Source organism: Gopherus evgoodei, chromosome 2 (genome assembly GCF_007399415.2).
Source record: "Gopherus evgoodei ecotype Sinaloan lineage chromosome 2, rGopEvg1_v1.p, whole genome shotgun sequence".
Taxonomy (NCBI): Eukaryota; Metazoa; Chordata; order Testudines; family Testudinidae; genus Gopherus; species Gopherus evgoodei.
In genome coordinates, this window is record NC_044323.1 from 92,991,464 (window position 1) to 93,008,467 (window position 17,004).

A 17,004-nucleotide genomic window follows, 5' to 3' on the forward strand; every position below is an offset into this window, starting at 1 on the left:
CACAGTGGATGCAGGTGTTTTTACACTGCATGATTTAGAGCTGGTTTGAACAGGGTTAAACAGTGTGGTACAAAAACTCCTGCACCCTGGTTAGTGCTCCAGTCATTGCTAAAAATTCATCACAAGGCAATTGCTTGTCCTGCCTTTAAAGATGGAGCCAGTATTGCTAGGCAGATGCTGGGGAAGTGGGTCCAGTGCCATGCACTAGGAAAGCTCCTTCTCCCACTTCCTGGGATGAAGGGGCATCAGCATGGGTGGGTGGAGTTGGGGCAGGAATCAGTCTACTCTATTGGCTAGGGTGTGTGTTTGAGAGGCTGTCTGCCCTATAGATAAGGTTGCCAGGCATTCGGTTTTCAACTGGAACACCCTGTTGAAAAGGGACCCCAGCGGCTCTGGTCAGCAATGCTGACCGGGCCATTAAAAGTCTGGTCAGCAGCGCAGAAGGGCTAAGGCAGGTCCCTGCATACCCTGGACCCACGCAGCTCCCGGCAGCGGCCAGCATCTCCCTGCAGCTCCTAGGCGCAGGGACAGCCACGGGGGCTCTGTGTGCTACCTCTGTCCTGAGCGCCAGCTCTCCAGCTCCCATTGACCAGAAGCCCTTCTCTGCCTAGTAGCCAGACTTGCTGGCCTCTTCCAAGAGCCATGCTGATCCAAGGTAGGCAGGGAACCTGCTTTAGCCTTGCTGGCCTGGAACCACCTGAGGTAAGCCTCACCCAGCCAGAGCCTAAACCCTGATCTCTCTCCTGAACCTCTGCCCCAGGCCTGAGCCCCCTCCTGCACCCCAAACACCTCATCCATGGCCCAACCCAGAGCCTGCACCCACAGATGCAACCCTCACTCCCTCCTGCAACCCAATCCCCTGCTGCAGCCTGATGAAAGTGAGTGAGAGTGGGGGACAGCGAACCAGGAAGGGAAGGGGAATGGAGTGAGTGGGGGCAGGGCCTCAGAAGGGGCAAGAAAGTGGTGTTAGGGTGGCCAACTTTCTGATCTATAGAGTGGGCTGAGGGTGATGCTCACTCAGCTCTGCTGCACCAGTAACATGAAAGCGGAGCCCAGCCCCCAGGCTGTGGTATGTGTGGTTTTGTTGTTGTTGGGTTTTTTTGTGCAGGGCTCCAGGAGGTTTGCTGCACTGTGTATAATCCCATGTGGCACAGTAATAGTGGCCGGTGTCTGCATTTTCCAGCTTGTGCACCAACAGTTTGCAGATGCTACGGTCTTGAAAATGGGCGGTGAGTTTCTTGCTGGAGAAGCCAGCCTCCCAGCTGGGGTCAGGCTTGGAGTAGGAAAGATAGAGCAGCCTCTGCAGTGCCCCTCCAGTTGGGGCTCGGTACCAGTGGATATAGGTAGAGTCTGATCCGCCAGTCACTTTGCAGGTGAATTCAGCACTGCTGCCCACATGTGACTTCTTTGTGATGGAGATTGGTAGCTGCTCCAGGTGAATGGCCCACAGCACAGCTGGAAGGCAAAAGGAGGATAAGGAGCAATGAGGAAACGGCTACTAGAAATAATCCATCTACACGGAGGAGTAATGTTGCTCTATGCAGAGTCCATGCTGCTTAGACTGAAGGGACACTGGGGTTGCTTCTCTGCTGCCTTTCACCTTGCATGTTCATTTAGAAGTATGCATAGTGAGGGAAATGTGTAATTTCTGCCAGAGGTGTGAGTGAGAGGACAATTCTGATCTCAAGGTTTTTTGTCTCCCAGGCAAAGGTGTCAGTGACTGCACAAGAACTGGGCCTCTGGTCTGTGGATTATCTGTAAAGTTCCATACACACTCAGGGATTCTGAGACTCCAGTCTTACTCCATTGCTTTCACTAGAGTTGCCCTGGAATAAAACTGTTGTAACTCTGGAGATCCAATCCCACAATTCTGCATAAATAACCACAAATAATAAACAGAACTGATTTCAACAAACTTACCTGGCAAGAGGCAAGCGACGAGAAATTCCAGAAACCCCACCATGTCTCCTGGAATTGCTCTGGCTCCTGAGGAGAAATAAAAACACAAGAAGTCAATGCTGCTCAGTCTTGAATGACAAATACTCAAATGCTGAAAGAAAAAGGTGGGAGCAGGCTGCCCAGTCCTGAGCAGAAGAGATGAAGTGCTGCTGTTCTCACCATATCAAAGAGTTTACAATTTATTTAAGAGTGTGAGAGGAGACACGTGTCAGCCCAATGTGTGAGCCACTAACCAAAGCAAACTCCCCTCTGCATTCTCTTCACCCTGCACTAGAGAACTACACAGTCATATGTCTTGATCATAATGTTAAAATAATTCTTAGTCAGTAAAACTGGGGAAGGGTGAAACCATGTCCAACTCTCAAACTCCGCACCAGATCCCTCCATCAAAACAGGCAGGAGGTGCTGTCATTGGAAATAAAACACAAACTCATCCCTTCTTGGGAAGATCACTAGCTGCTCAACTGCTTCCTTTTTTTGTAAGTGTAAGACAAAAGTCATGTTAACTTCCCATCATTAAAGATCCCATAAGAATAGGAGCCTATGTCCTATGCAGAAAGTATTTCTGTGCCTAACTCCAATTAATTTAAATTCATGTTAGACACCCATAAACCTGGAAGATGGGGACCCTAGTGTCCTTGTCCGATTCCAATTTGAGTACTTCCATTATTATAAAATGGTGATTTGAGATATTTCTTTTTCACCTTGACAGTTCCTCTTTTAAACCAAATCAGCTGTTTGCTGGTAGCTATTCACTGCAAAATTGCTAAGGGAAAACAGTATGATTTGATTTCTGGTGTATGTTTTAATATGCATATCTGTTTTCCAAGGTGGCTTGCTATAATGTGTGGTACTGTGCACTGAGTAATATACTTTTTTGCCTGCAGGTCTCAATAGCCATTTACTGTATATCAACACTGTATTTGCTTCTATCATTTAACTTAATTAGCTCTATGTGTCTGCATAGATGACCCCTGCCTCCATGATGATAAATGTTGCACCTAATTCAAGCTTGAAGATGGAACAAAGTAACAGCTCAGGTTATCTAAATAGAAATTCAAGCTTCTGGTACCCCCTCGTGGTGATAAACAAGTAAAACTCTTGGGTATCAGTATGAATAGTCTAGTACTGAAGCTGGAAGAACAGTGGTTTCGATAGCTGTAGGTGACAATTTTCTGTGACGTTACATTGTATCAATCACTCTTCAGTGATTGTTTTTTTAAAAACCATAAAAGAGGTGATTTTTTTTTTCAGTGCACAGTTGATGCCAGGAAAGTACACAAAGAATGAAGTTTGTAATTCCAGTGTTGTGAAAGTGCTGTACCAGGATAGAGGAGATCATACTGCGAAATATGCACAGACCACTATAGGCTATATGCTGATCACATTTACAGAGGTGTGAGGCCACTGCTGGCTCTGGCATTGCCTGTATGTAACTGGTGTCAGAATTTGACATAATTCTAATGAGCTGATGATTCTAGTATACATCCAACAGTGAGATTCCTGCAGCTGACATTATTCTTGAGGCCAGATTCTGCCCTTCATTACACCACATGTTCAAGAAAATTATATTATGTTGACCAGAATTTGGCCCACTGTTCCATGGCCCCCAAGGGTCTTCCAGCTGCTGGGGATAGCTGGGCCCAGGGTGCCCCTGCCATGCCTACTTTCTCCCAGGAGCTTCCTCATCAGGCAAAGTGGGGAGGAGGTGGTGGTGGTGGCAGTGCAGACCTGCCATGTTGGTGCTTTGCCACCCAGGGGTAGTTCTTACACAAGGGGAATCCTCAGAGCCAGCTATGGCACCAGAATGGTGCGAATTGATGGAGTGGATCCTCTTGTGTGTGGAATTGCTGATCATCAACTTTTGTAGTCAATGCTCCTGTGAGATGTGAAGCCAAGGCAAGGCTATCGCCTTATTCAGGGATCACAGCTCTGCTTTGAAGGAACAGTGGATCTTTCGCATTATTACTATTTTCAGGCAAACTCAATGTATTTCAGGGGCCTGGGAAAGCAAAACTGGTGCCACAGCTCTGACTACCTCATCAGCCCTCAGAGCCTCACTCCTTGTGACAGAATTATTCAATTGGGCAATCCAACCTCTGAAGGTTCCACTTTCCATGGTCTCCAAACCCCTCTGTAGTTCTCTGCATCGCTAGTTCTTGGTGTCTGTGGATGGACTGAAACTGTGTGTACTTCTATCTGTTAACCCTTTCATTGATACTGTTAAAACTGCCTAGGAACTTTGTTTCATCAGGATTTCTCATGCTGAGAATCCAAACATACAGTATTTCGTTCCGGAATGATTTCAGCTTTGTAGAATTTGCATTCATTGCAACTGCATCCCCTTTAATCACAGAAAACTGTCCATATTGTGTGTGTGTTTCTCACTCATTCTTCCCTTTCAGTGATTTAAAATGTTGGCTTCTTGACAAACTGAGGAGAGACTGGCTTGTTTTAAATGCTGCTGACCAACAGGTGCACACAACAAGAATACAGGGTGTGTCTGCATGGGGTCTGGATATGGGTAATTATTCAAGATCTGTACTTTTGGGGAGACAGAGTCCAAATACCCAGAAAAGCTTTACTGTGTTCATTTGAACTTGAGTTGAGAATTTGTTACAGCCTAGAATTCCTGTCCCTGCTGCTTTGTTTTAAATGAAGTTTGATTTTTAAAATTCAGTGTTCCATGTGACTAGAGCAAAACTTTATATTTTGCAAGAATACAGACTAAGAGGTGTTTGTTTTGTATAATACACTGCTGCTTGCTTATTTGCATCAAGTCCATTCCAATCACTTTGACTCCCATAAGCAGCTAAACTGGTTGCCCATGTGACCAGCAGAGAGCATAGCGGAGCTTGCACAGAGGATGGTGCTGGTTATAATTTTGTTAATGTCTGACTGACAAACATAACTTTAGTTGTATTCAGTTCTCATAATCACATGCATCTGTTGTTGTTGTGTTTTTTTTCTATTCCATGCAACAATGTTGCTTTATTTGTTAAGCAACAATTTATTGTCATCCTTGATTGATTGGATTATCCAGCAAAAGCTTGCCTTGAGCAGTCAGAATTGATACTGGTGTTTTTAAATGCAAATGATTTGGTTCTTGAGCTTTTGATGAATTTAACCAGTGAAAAGCAAACCCATCTCGAAGTGCATGATGTAAATAGCTGGGTTGTGCGCTGCGGCAGTGTGAGGGCCAAGGAATCCTCTTTTTACTCATGACAATAACTAGTTACGTCAGTCTGGGTCCTAGAATGATTTTATTTTGTATGAAATTATTTGTTCCCATCAATTCTACTTGCTTCTCAATCTCTGTTCTTTCTTCTGGTTACAAGAAGAACAAAAAGTTTATATCTCAGAGCTGTGTGTTGAGCAGAGTGGTGATCCTGAGGTGTAACTGACAATAACTGTGCTATTCCTTTGGCAGTAGCAGATCTGTGAATTCTGTGAGTGTCCAGAGGAAGTAGGGTGACCAGACAGCAAGTGTGAAAAATCGGGATGGGGTGGGGGGTAATAGGAACTTATATAAGAAAAAGACTCAAAAATCAGGACTATCTTGATTTTTATAGGGACATCTGGTCACCCTAAGTGGAACAGTGGCTGGACACTCCAAGGGACTGGGTTGGGGTGTGCCTGTCATTAACCTGTTAAGAGAGCGGGAGTGCTGCGGAGGTCTGGAAGGCAGTGCTGGGGGTGTAGGGGAAATGGCCCATGGCAGGCACAGAGAAGACTTTCTCAGACTCAGAGCAGGGGTAGTTAGGTGCCTCACAACTCTGGGTACCCCTGGGAAGCATCACACCTGCCCCTATTCAAGTCTATGGCCATTTTGCCATGGACTTCCGTGCAGCTGGGATTACACCCTCTGTGGTCAATAGAGAGCCAGTGCAAAAACCACCCTCTTCATTTCCCCTTTCTTCTGCGGCAACATCCCCTCCATCCCCACCCACTCAGTGCTGCAACTGTTGTCTCCCAGCTGAAACCACCCACCGTGCTCTAATCTAAATGCTAAAACCCCACCTCTTAGCAGCTTCTCTTAAACCTCTAGCTCCCGCTCCATGCTCCTTCCCTCCAACACTGCCGTATGTGTCCACAGAGGTGTTGCATCTTAGGATGTCTGCACACCTGCACGCTCTTGAGCGGTTAATGCAAAGCAGTGCCCACAGGCCTGTGAAGAGAAGCAAATTGTCCTGATTTGGAGGCCATATAAAGAGGTGCAAGATCTGCTGCCCTATGGTTCCTTCTCAGATGCCTGCAGCTCGAGACAGAGCAATTGCTTGTCATCTGATTCTCAGCCTCTCGCCTTTCTTAATTTTCCTCTTTATTATTCTTATTTTATTTTTTAGTTTCATACAGTTGTATTCAGAGGGATGGAGTGTGTTCCCCTAATATCCACTAACACTCACTGGGTTATGCCAAAAACCGCAGGCTTTAAGCCCTACTAGAGGTCTCCTCCCTGTAGTGATGGGCATTCAAGCTGTCTTTGCTGCCTTGGAGACACCCACGTCCTATCAAAGTGTAAGGTCTGTATGGGATTTTAAAGGCAGGTCGGGGAAAGGCAGAGGCTAGACTGATGCTCCTTCTACTGTTGTGTCTGCTAGTCCCAGTGGAGTCTGCTTCCCCCAGCCCCAGACACCAGCCTCAGCATCCCAGCTTGCCACAGTGGCAGCAGCACCTTGAGAGGCTTGGAAACCTCTTTCTCCTTTTAGAGAGCCCAAGAAGAGAGTAGATGGACCATTAAGTTGGGTGCCTCTGCCTGACACCCAGCCGGGTTCCCAGACATCTCCCAATGACCTCTTTTATATCAGCCAAAAATATGGCAGCACCTGAGTCAGACAGGTGCACCCCACCTTCTGAAATAACTCCGATGCCTCATAGAATATGTCTGTCTCCCATCTCCAAGGGCAACAAGAATTTGGCCACTTCCCTGTTCACGTACTTCCTAGTTTTGTCCACCCTGGACAACCAGACAATGTTAACGCATGGAAAAATTGCTAGGATGTGCATTAACTAGTTTGAAGCATTAACTCTACCCCTCCTAGTTTGAAGCATTAACTCTACCCCTTTAAGTGTTCCTAGATCATTTTCTCCCAGATGTATCACCAATATATCCAGCGGTCGCTGATGCGCCTGCACAGCATACAACAGTGGTATCAGTTGATTCCATAATATGCCCCTCCGTGCGTGCCAGCTGAGTAATACTTTGCCACCAAATGCCAGCTGGGAGCCCTTGGGCAACCTTGACGTGTGCCTATGCACCCAAAACACAATGCTGTGCCCACAGATCCACACCCTCGTGTGCACAGCCGGCTGTCCCGTATCTGAATGGAGAACACAATCGATTAATGTTGATTTTTCAACCTGCGGTCTTACATACGTTCAATATGCATTAGACTGCTAGAGTCCGATTGTCTGAATAGCCTCTGCTTCCATACCTGTCTGTGCTGCTGCCGTAGTCACCCCTATTCTGAATGAGTGGGAACCAAATTCATAAGCTGGTAGCCCCAACCTCATTAGCCCCATCTCGACATGATAATCAACTAATATGCCGTGAGGGGACTACCGGCTCAATGTACAAAAAGGGGGCCTTCTCCCTTACTCTGTATTGCCATGTAGGCCCTCAGCACCTGAAAGGGGCAGACCCAAGGCTCACCACCCTGCCAGAGGGCAATGAATGCACCCTAGCAGACTTGATCAGTCTTTGACCTTCGCAAGTGCAATATCACTGCATGCTTGTGCCAGCTTGTGTCACGAAATTCCAAAGCCTTTTCCGTAGAATCCCTGTTGGACCCAGGCACTAGCTGATTCTGAAAGCACCAAAAAATGCTGTCAAGAATGCTGCGCTGAATAGGATCACCTCCTGTGTGCTATTACATATGACACCGAGGATGTGAAGGAGGTCCCTGAGCATGGAAACCCTGATAGGATGACGGGAATCCTCCCTGAGTCCACCGCTATGCAACCATCCTGCCAAAAACCTTCGAACTAAGAAACCCCTTGCAGGGATCTGGTAGCCATTTAGCCTACTGACAAATGTAGTGGCTGAAAGACAATTCAAAATTGTGGAGGACGCCAGTTGATGGGTTGCCAATGACAGCACGTGCCACAGCACCTGTTCCTCTGTAATGGGCCACATTGCTGACTGGCCTTCTGCTCCTGGAATTGTATGAATTCATTAAAACTTTTCTCACAGCTGTGCCACGTGCGTGGTGCCACTGATCTCTGGACCACACTGACAACTGTCCTACACCAAGTTTTCCTACCATGAACAGCATTTGTCTGGGTTTGTGGATGGTGATCCCTGCCCTGTGCGGCTACCGTTGCTCCTGAAATCACCTGAGTGGGATGTCCTGGATCTGCGTGACCTCTTCCTCTTTGTATAGCCTGCAGTGCTGTGGAAACAACCTCATACCCAATACATTTAATTAACTGTATCAGCTGCATGCTAACTGGCCCCCCGTCAGACACCACTAGCTCAGTTGAGTGAACAAAAACTGCATCTGGTGCCCCCTTTTCCCCAAGCCTGATAGGCTGACTTTGATACTTTGGCGCACTATCCCACGCTCCCGCAGACACTTGCCCTGCTGTATGGACTCTGCCTCTGGTGCCCTGGGGCCAACCAACTGCACTGGATCCGCCTTGTGTGTGATTTGATTGCTTTCTGGGTTCCTGTGGCAATGAAACTAACTGGAGGGAGGGTGATGCAAATTCCTCCCGTCCTGTTCTGTTCTGGCTACAGCAGGGAAAAACTGCACCATGATTCCCTAAACATTCATGTACACTGCACCTGCTATGGCAGGGGCCCGCTCCCCCGCTCCTTCTCCTTCCTGTACCTATACCACTTGTAAAGAACTCTACCTCCCTTTGTGAATCTGTTCTCCTCTAGCTACCCTGTTCCACTGGTGTCAGAGGAAAAGGAAAATTAAGCCTTCCCTTTTGTGCACCCCTTCCTTTCCTCTTTTTGTGTCCCTCCTGGAACCACTCTGAGACTGCTTACCAGCTTCTGCCCCTTCTGCCTCCTTGACTGAAACAGTCCTCTATGCACTTTCTATCCCCCAGTGCAGTCCAACCACTGCTTTCCCAGAGAGTAGGAGGGTTTTCTTTGTTTTGTTTGCTCCCTCCTGGCTGCCTCACATGGTGTTTCTCCTGCCCCTTGCCACTATGTCCCAGCTCCACCCTGTTTCTATGGTCTGAATCGGGGAAGGAGCTGCTCCCCCCCTTGCTGTTCTTGTTCACTATCCAGACTGATTCCACGTGGGGAGTTCTATGGAGCAGGAAACCTGTGCCCACTCCCTGCTACCACTGTGTGCAATTCCTGCCATTTTTATGTCCTGAAATGGGGAAGGGGTCCTGCAGCAAGCCAGGCACCAAAGCCTTCGTGCCCGCTGCCCAGCCTGTTCCGAGTGAATGAAGGGAGAAGCAGGGCCTGCTCCAGGGTTTTTGCCGTCCCAAGCAGCAAAAAAAAAAACCAACCCACGATAGACAGCAGCTCCACCGCGCCACTTTCTTCTTCGGCAGCAAGTCCTTCCCTCTGAGAGGGACTGAGGGACCCACGGTCAAATTGCCGCCGAAGAGCCTGATGTGCTGCCCCTTCCCCTTGGCCGCCCCAAGCAGCTGCCTGCTGAGTTGATGCCTGGAGCCGGCCCTGGGGAGAGACCAGGCCCAGGCAGACCTTTTTAAACCCCTCATTCCTAGGTGGTGAGTCATCCACCAGGCTGACTGCTCTTCCAGCAGTTTTACATCTCCCCTCCTCCCCAAGCCAGAAAGCATTGCCCTCCATTCCCAGTCAGCCAGACAACCTCCTGACCTCCTTGCCCAAAGTGCAGGGCGGTGATTCACATGTATGGCTAAATAGAAATATCTGCTCCAGGAGAGTGTAACTTTTATATTAAATCTCATCTAACAAACTGGTATCACAGACTAAATATGAAATGGTTCTTTAGAACTGAACTTTGTGGTTTTATGAGCAGGCATCTCCTGGACTAACAAGCTCTTCACAGGTCAAATGCTAATTAAATAGTTCATATCTTTGCTCTCTTTCTGCTCTGCTAATGTCAACATGTGTTGTAACATTGCTAGTCTAGTTTTGTGTGCTCTGGAATATGTAGCTGTCCTGTGCAACTATGTGATCTTATTGTTTGTTTGGCAGACACAGGTGGGATCTTGTTTGCAAAATTTGTGAGAGCAACAGTTCTGTTGCTTTTTATCTCTGGTTGCAGAAACCAGTAAGGGGTTTCTCCATCTGGTTCTATCATAAGAAGCAGGATTAGGAGGTAGCTGTGGTTTCATATATTTGAAAGACTGTAGTTGAGAATACAAAGTAAGTTTTTGTACAGAATGTGAATGGTCTTTTAATGCTGTGTGATCCCAAGCGGCACAGTAATAGGTAGCTGAATCACTCGTTGTTGTTTTCTTTACTGTCAGGGTACATGTCGACTTGGAGAGCTGCTTATCTGCCTCAAACTTTTCCTTCCCAGAATCCTGGTCAAAGACAGGTGTTCCTGATGAAAAATAGAGAATCCGTTCCAGAGCTGCATCAGGTCTCTGTCGATACCAGTGTATATAAGCATTACTCAGGGTTATGCCAGAAACATGACAGTCAATTCGTGCAGTTCTATCTTCTGCTTTGGTGATGGATAGTTGAGATTGTACCAGTACTTGGGCCTCTCCATCTACAGAGAAAAGAGACAAATACCATTTAATCTGAAATTGAACAAACATGGAGGATCTCCAATTATTGCTTAGTAATGTGCCTGTGAGTAGAATTTTAGGGTGGAAAAAAGCAACTTACAAGACCAAAGTACTGAAGCAAGAAGAAAAACTTGCAATAGTAACATTCTCACCAAGTTATTATGAACCTGCTGCTGAAAAACAAAGGAATATGAATGAGATCTCAGAAGAAGGGAGGAGTCACTTGAGCAGAGGAAGCAACTGATAGGCAGATCTGAGGGTGAGAAATGTCTAGTGACAATGAGTTATTTCATAGCAATATAGATTTGTGTTTTCCCTGTATAAAAGTTCATAAGGCTGGACTTTAAGATAGGAACATCTCCTAAGCTGCCCTGGTTTCCCTCATGCTATTCTACAACTCTTCTCTGACTGCTTCCTTCTTTGGAACTTTTTCAAAAAGAATATGAGATTTTTATAACAATAGTTAAAGCAGGGGTAAGCAACCTTTCAGAAGTGGTGTGCCGAGTCTTCATTTATTCACTCTAATTTAAGGTTTCAGGTGCCAGTAATACATTTAACATTTTTAGAAGGTCTCTTTCTATAAGTCTATAATACATAACTATTGTTGTGTGTAAATTAAATAAGGTTTTTAAAACGTTTAAGAAGCTTCATTTAAAATTAAATCAAAATGCAGAGCCGCCTGGACCAGTGGCTACAACCCGGGCAGTGTGAGTGCCACTGAAAATCAGCTTGTGTGCCGCCTTTGGCACACATTCCGTAGGTTGTCTACCCCTGAGTTAAAGGTACTGAGGTTCTCTGGATTCTTTTGTTTTTCAACATAAACATTAGCAGATTTGATTAAGGAATAATGCTCTCAGCATGAAAAAGGCAACTGATCTAACTTTTTCAAGCAGTGATGAAAATAGAACACTAAGGGTCTGATGCAAAGTCCATTGAAGTCAATGGGAAATTCATCAATTGATTTAAAAGAACTTTGGAATAAGCCCCAATTCCTAGGGAGAATTTATTCACGAATTTTTCATCCTGTCGTAACTCGGAATCCCACCAAGTTTATAGATCTGATAGAATTGTTGTCAAGGAAAACAAATCAATAATCTATTAAACACATTTTCTTGTACTTAATTTGACTCTTGTGTCATCCAAAGTCAGAGTTGCCTCAAGGATTAACACTGTTTTCACCTAAATTAATAGTTTGCTATTGTTTCATTAGCTGGTTTTGAATTATATTGCTATACACACTCTGTCTGTGAAAGTTCTGTAACAGGATAGAGGAGATCCTATTGTGAAATATTCACAATAGGCCAAATGCTGATTGCATTTACAGAGGTGCAAGACCACTAATGTCACTGGTGTTGCCTGTATGTAACTAATATTAGATTTTGGCATAATTCTAATGAGCTATTGATTCTACTGTACCTCCAAAAGTGATATTCCTATAGCTGACATTATTCTCTAGGCCAGATTCTGCCCTTCATTACAGCCCGTGTTCAAGAAAATGATGTAATGTTGAGCGGATGCAAACAGGTCATTGTCAGTGCAACTGTGTGCTATTGCTGCCCTCTACTGAGATATAACACATGCTTGTGTACATTAAAAACTGACTTTATCCTGTCTTCCAAAAAAGGCCATTTGTATCCTTAATTACTGGTATGTAATTTTGCTTCAAATGTGTAGGTAAAATGTTGCCACAAGGTTTCATTTTAAAGATACAATATAAGCACATAACTATGAGATATTAGAGAGCATATGTGATGGAGTGTATACCACACATTGGCAAAGAAAGAGTTAACCTGAGCCATTGCCAAACAGCAATTACTGCATTCAGTTGCATCTGGAGCATGGGCCAGGCCTAATTTAGAATTATGCTCATCTGGGTAGGACCGGGTGGCTGAATTAAGGATGAATGCTGGCTGGAAGGAACAGACTGTCTATAGCTGCTTGCTACAAGGTTCCTGGATTAAAACCCAGGGTAGAAGGCAGGCTTGCCTGCTTTCCCATTTGCCCCTGCTGGCAACCAAGGAAAGTGGCATAAAAGCTCCCTGAGATAAGGGGTATAAGGGTTACTGAGCCCCAACTTGGGTTGAAGATCTGTAAAAAAGTCATTGGATTGTTGTTTTGTGTGACTCTCTGTAACCCTGGAAGGGGTGGGAGTGAATGTGACCTGGTGGGGGGCTGAGGCACAAGAAGTAGACCACAACAGGGCAGCAGAGGAGAAGACTTTGCCAGACAGGTGGGGGCATTTTGATGGTAAGTTTCCCTTTGACAGCATATTTAATTGTTATTAATGTTAAGACATACATGTTACACTTTGGAGAATGTGTAAATTATTGTAATACAGTGGCCAGAGATCATCTGAAGAGTCACTATATACTCTTTTCAGCCTTTGTAGCTGAAAAACCAATATGAGCTTCTTACCCTACCCCACAAAGAGGTGTTGGGAAGGTGGTTCTAGAGACTGTGTATAGAACTGATCAGAGTTGATAGTTGAGGGGACTGTGGGGCTAGGTTTGGAGCTGGTAAGGGAACCTATTCCTCCTGGGCAGGGTGGCTAATATATAATGAATTATTTTACTCTCACTGTTCTCCTAACCACCTCAAACCCACCCTCAAATCCATACACCCTCTCTTATAAAACTCAAAATGCACAATAACTTTCCTCCAAGAAACTCCTTTATCTACGAATGAGTTACAAAAAAAAACTGTGCAGGGACTGGGTAGCAGTTTCTGTATTTAAACAGCCTGTTTTGGAAAGTGTCATCTCTGGATCCACTTGACCTTTAATTCAGCTTGATTGCACTTGCACAAATTATTGACTGGTGCTTTTTCAGCCTGAGTGGAGAGGGCTGTGCTTTTTGGAGTGGGACTCTTCTTTGCGGTAGAAGGACTGAAATGTATCCCTGCTGCTACCAGGGAGTTCAAAGGCCATGGTGAGTAGCATAGTGAAAATTTCAGAGGTCACGGATTTCTTATTTTTCATGAAATGATGGAATGGAACTTCCACTCGGCTCTGCCTGGGACACTTTCCAAATGTCAATTAGCCTCATCTGTCTACACTAGACTTTTTTTTCCCCCTAAAATTTCTCTCAGTTGCTACCCCTGGGTCAGTTCCACTGGTGGAAACAAATATGGGAATGCTGCTGTAGAAAGGTGCCTGTGGCTGCTAGCAGATTTATGTCTTTCAGGGTGTGTTGTCACTCTAGATTTACCTTGGCTCTTACCCTGGTTTTAGCCTACAGTGCTAACGTCCCATTTGCCTCCCCTGGCTTATATACCCAGTCAGCATTTAACCCTTCTTTTCATCCAGCCTGCTCCATCTTTGCTCTACTCAGCTCATTCCAACAGCTTGAGAAGATGTTGTCCCAGCATGTCCTAGCTGGTCAAACCGTTAGGGTTCTTGTTGGTCTCTGGTGTGAGCATGACAAAGAACATGATTTTGGGAGGTGCACCTGAAGCCAGCATCTGTGTGAGAGCATCTCCAAGGGGCTGGTAGAGGAGGAGATCCAGCAGGTGGCTCTCCAATGTTAGGCACCTGAAGGTTTCTGATTCACTCCCATCACAATGCAAAGGATGCCAAGCAAAAGTCCAGCAGTGGCCCATCTATCTGCCCTTACTCCAAGGAGATTAACTGGATGTTCACCACCACCCTGAGTATGGATCCTTCCCTTCTTGCATGACAGGCTTTTTGAGCTGGGACAGTCTGAGTTCAAGACTGGTGCAGAGGGGATGATGGTAGCACCACAGGGTTCTGTGGTGGCAGACGGAGCAGAGGAGCAGGAACAGAGCCAAGACCTGGACTAGATCCTGGAGCAGACTCTGTGGGCAGCTGGGTTGGGGAATGTCCTAGGTCCATGTTTTGAGGATCTGTTTGGGCTCAGGGAATGTGCTGGAAACATAACAGTGGAGCCAGAGCTGCAGCTGGGAAGTGGCCACTGCTGCCACCTTTGTTGTTACTCTGGGGGAAAACTGCAGCATAAGTGGGAGAGATTTCTGGGTTACAACCAATAGAACTATTGATATGGAGGATATTTATGTGCTGTAGGGTGGCCTTAGCTCAGTTGCAGGTGAAAGCCATACCAGTCCTCTGGTCCCCCTTCCTCCAACCTCCCCACCATGTGTGATCCTAGTGTGTGTGTTGGGGTGGGGGCAGAGATTTAAATGTGCAACTATTGATTTATTCTAGCAACTGTTGCATTCATGGTGGGATGGAATCTGATCTGGGACTACAGGCTTAGAAAGCTTAAGTACATATTTCCACATATTCTTCTTTCTATACATGTCACACGGTAGTACAGTTATTCCAGTACTAGTATTACAGCACTATGGCAGGAAGACTGCATTATAATAATCCCAGTGGCTGTAGCATGTGAAAACATCTCCTGGTGACAATAGCATCTTGGTGTTGTGCATGCATGGCACAGTGTCTGGGGGGCTGGTGTGTGTGTGCGTGGAGGAATTTCCATTGTCAGAAAGTTTCTGCACCCTGGTTCAGAAGCCTAGTAATGTTTCCCACTCCTGGTTAGTGATTTTTCTCCTGTATAAAAAATTCTTAGCATCAAGACAGTCAGGGATATTCTTGGGCAGGGCAAATTTCCAGCTATCACCCCCGCGGGTGCTGGAACAATTTTTATATAGTCAGGATGCTGAGAACCATTGAACCAAACTGTAAAGCTCCCATATAATGGAAACCACTTCAAGCCAGGGGGTGCAGCAGCATCCCTAGTTCCCGCACCTATGACCACTCTGGTAGCTTACTAGTCCTCTCCATTCATTGATTTGCTGTTCAGTCAGCAAGGGGGAAAATGTCATCATCCTGATAAATGGCCTTCTGTCACAGGCCTGGAAAACTTGCTTTCTCTTCCAATCAGGGATCTTCAGCAGAATAACATCCTCCAAAGGTTGTCTCTGCCTGTAATAGTGTTAAAACCAATATTGCTAACAGCCCCCTGGTCTGAGCGTGCCAACCCCTGATGAAGCCCAGAAATAGTAGCAAGCATATAGAACATTCAAGGAGGGACTTGATAGGAATGACTTTCTAAAGATTATTAACCAGAAATGAAGGAAGAACTGGATATCTGACTTCTACTATAAGTATCTGCAGGATGTGATCAATGACATGCTATGCTTTACCTATAAAAGGTAGCTTTTATTACACCCTTTTAAATCTATACCTGCCATACAACTGATGTTTTTAAGTATGTCATAGTCATTTTCTCTGAGCTAGATATCAGACCATCTACTCATGCTTTTAGCTGATTAAGAAAGCAACTATGTGTGTGGGTTTTGGTTTTTTTGGTTTTTTTGGTTTGTACACTTTTGAAAGTCTGTGGCTCAGAATAGAGTGAGATTTTTGTACAGCCTGTCTATGGCGTTCTAACATTGTGTGATCCCAATAGGCACAGTAATACCTAGCTGTGTCATTGTAGGTTAGTTTGTCTACTGTTAGGGTACAGGTGGATTTTTCAGTTGTCTTGTCAATGCTAAACTTGTCCATGTCAAAATTTGATTTTTCAATTTGTGTCTTAAAGTAGAGAATCCATTCTGGAGCTTCTCCAGGTCTGTGTCGATACCAATGTATATAAGCATCACCAAAATTGATGCCAGAAACTTTACAGTCAATTCTTACTGTTTTAGTTGGTTTCCTTGTGATGGATAGCTGATCTTGTGTCAGTTGTACTTGTGCAGCTCCATCTAAAAAGAAAGGAAGAAAAAAATACCATAAGCATGAATTTGGAGGCTCTCTGGTTGTTGCTCAGTAATCTGCATAATTGTAAAAAACTAGAATGAAAACCAACTTACATGACCAAACTGAAGCCACAATAAGCACCTGCACCAGTAACATTCTCACTGGCTTCAGTTGAGCCTGAATGTCAGAAACAGAAGACTGCAAGTTAGGATTGTGGATGGAGAGCCGAGTGACTTTGGGGAGAGGAAGTGACTCACTTAAGTAGCAGCCGAGAACAGTTCTGTTGGTTGTAGATATGTCAGTTCCATGTGAGGTTAATTTGACTGTTAGTCATTAAGACAAAAGTGAGCCAGCATGAGTTTCAGCAAGAAGTCTAGTATGAAGCAAATGCTCCAGTGAATTTAGGACCGTATTCATTGTTTCTTAAGAGGATGGACAATGAAGGGTTCATATTGATTGGTGCAGTAGATCCTAACTTTCTTATTTAAGCCTTTATTCTGGAAAGCGTCTGCATTAAGCCCTTGCATAATCTTAAGTGCTTTTCTGCCTTCCCATCGAAGAGCAATCACTGCCTGTTTCTATGTTAATGATGATTTTTTCCCTAGAATTAAAGCCTTCAGCAGTATTCCCTGTGTGGTACAGAGGACTGTGCCTGTAAGGGCTGAGGTTCC

General features: G+C 45.3%; 3 gene segments (V, D, J or C); all 3 read right to left on the reverse strand.

The window, feature by feature from the left end:
• Positions 1-922: 922 nt before the first annotated feature.
• On the reverse strand, positions 923-2,184 carry LOC115645989. The segment is given in 2 exon segments: positions 923-1,455; positions 1,921-2,184. Coding segments are annotated over 2 exon segments (510 nt in total).
• Positions 2,185-10,080: 7,896 nt separating this feature from the next.
• On the reverse strand, positions 10,081-10,796 carry LOC115644975. The segment is given in 2 exon segments: positions 10,081-10,631; positions 10,751-10,796. Coding segments are annotated over 2 exon segments (597 nt in total).
• Positions 10,797-15,895: 5,099 nt separating this feature from the next.
• LOC115644976 lies at positions 15,896-16,742 on the reverse strand. The segment is given in 2 exon segments: positions 15,896-16,338; positions 16,447-16,742. Coding segments are annotated over 2 exon segments (486 nt in total).
• Positions 16,743-17,004: the final 262 nt, after the last annotated feature.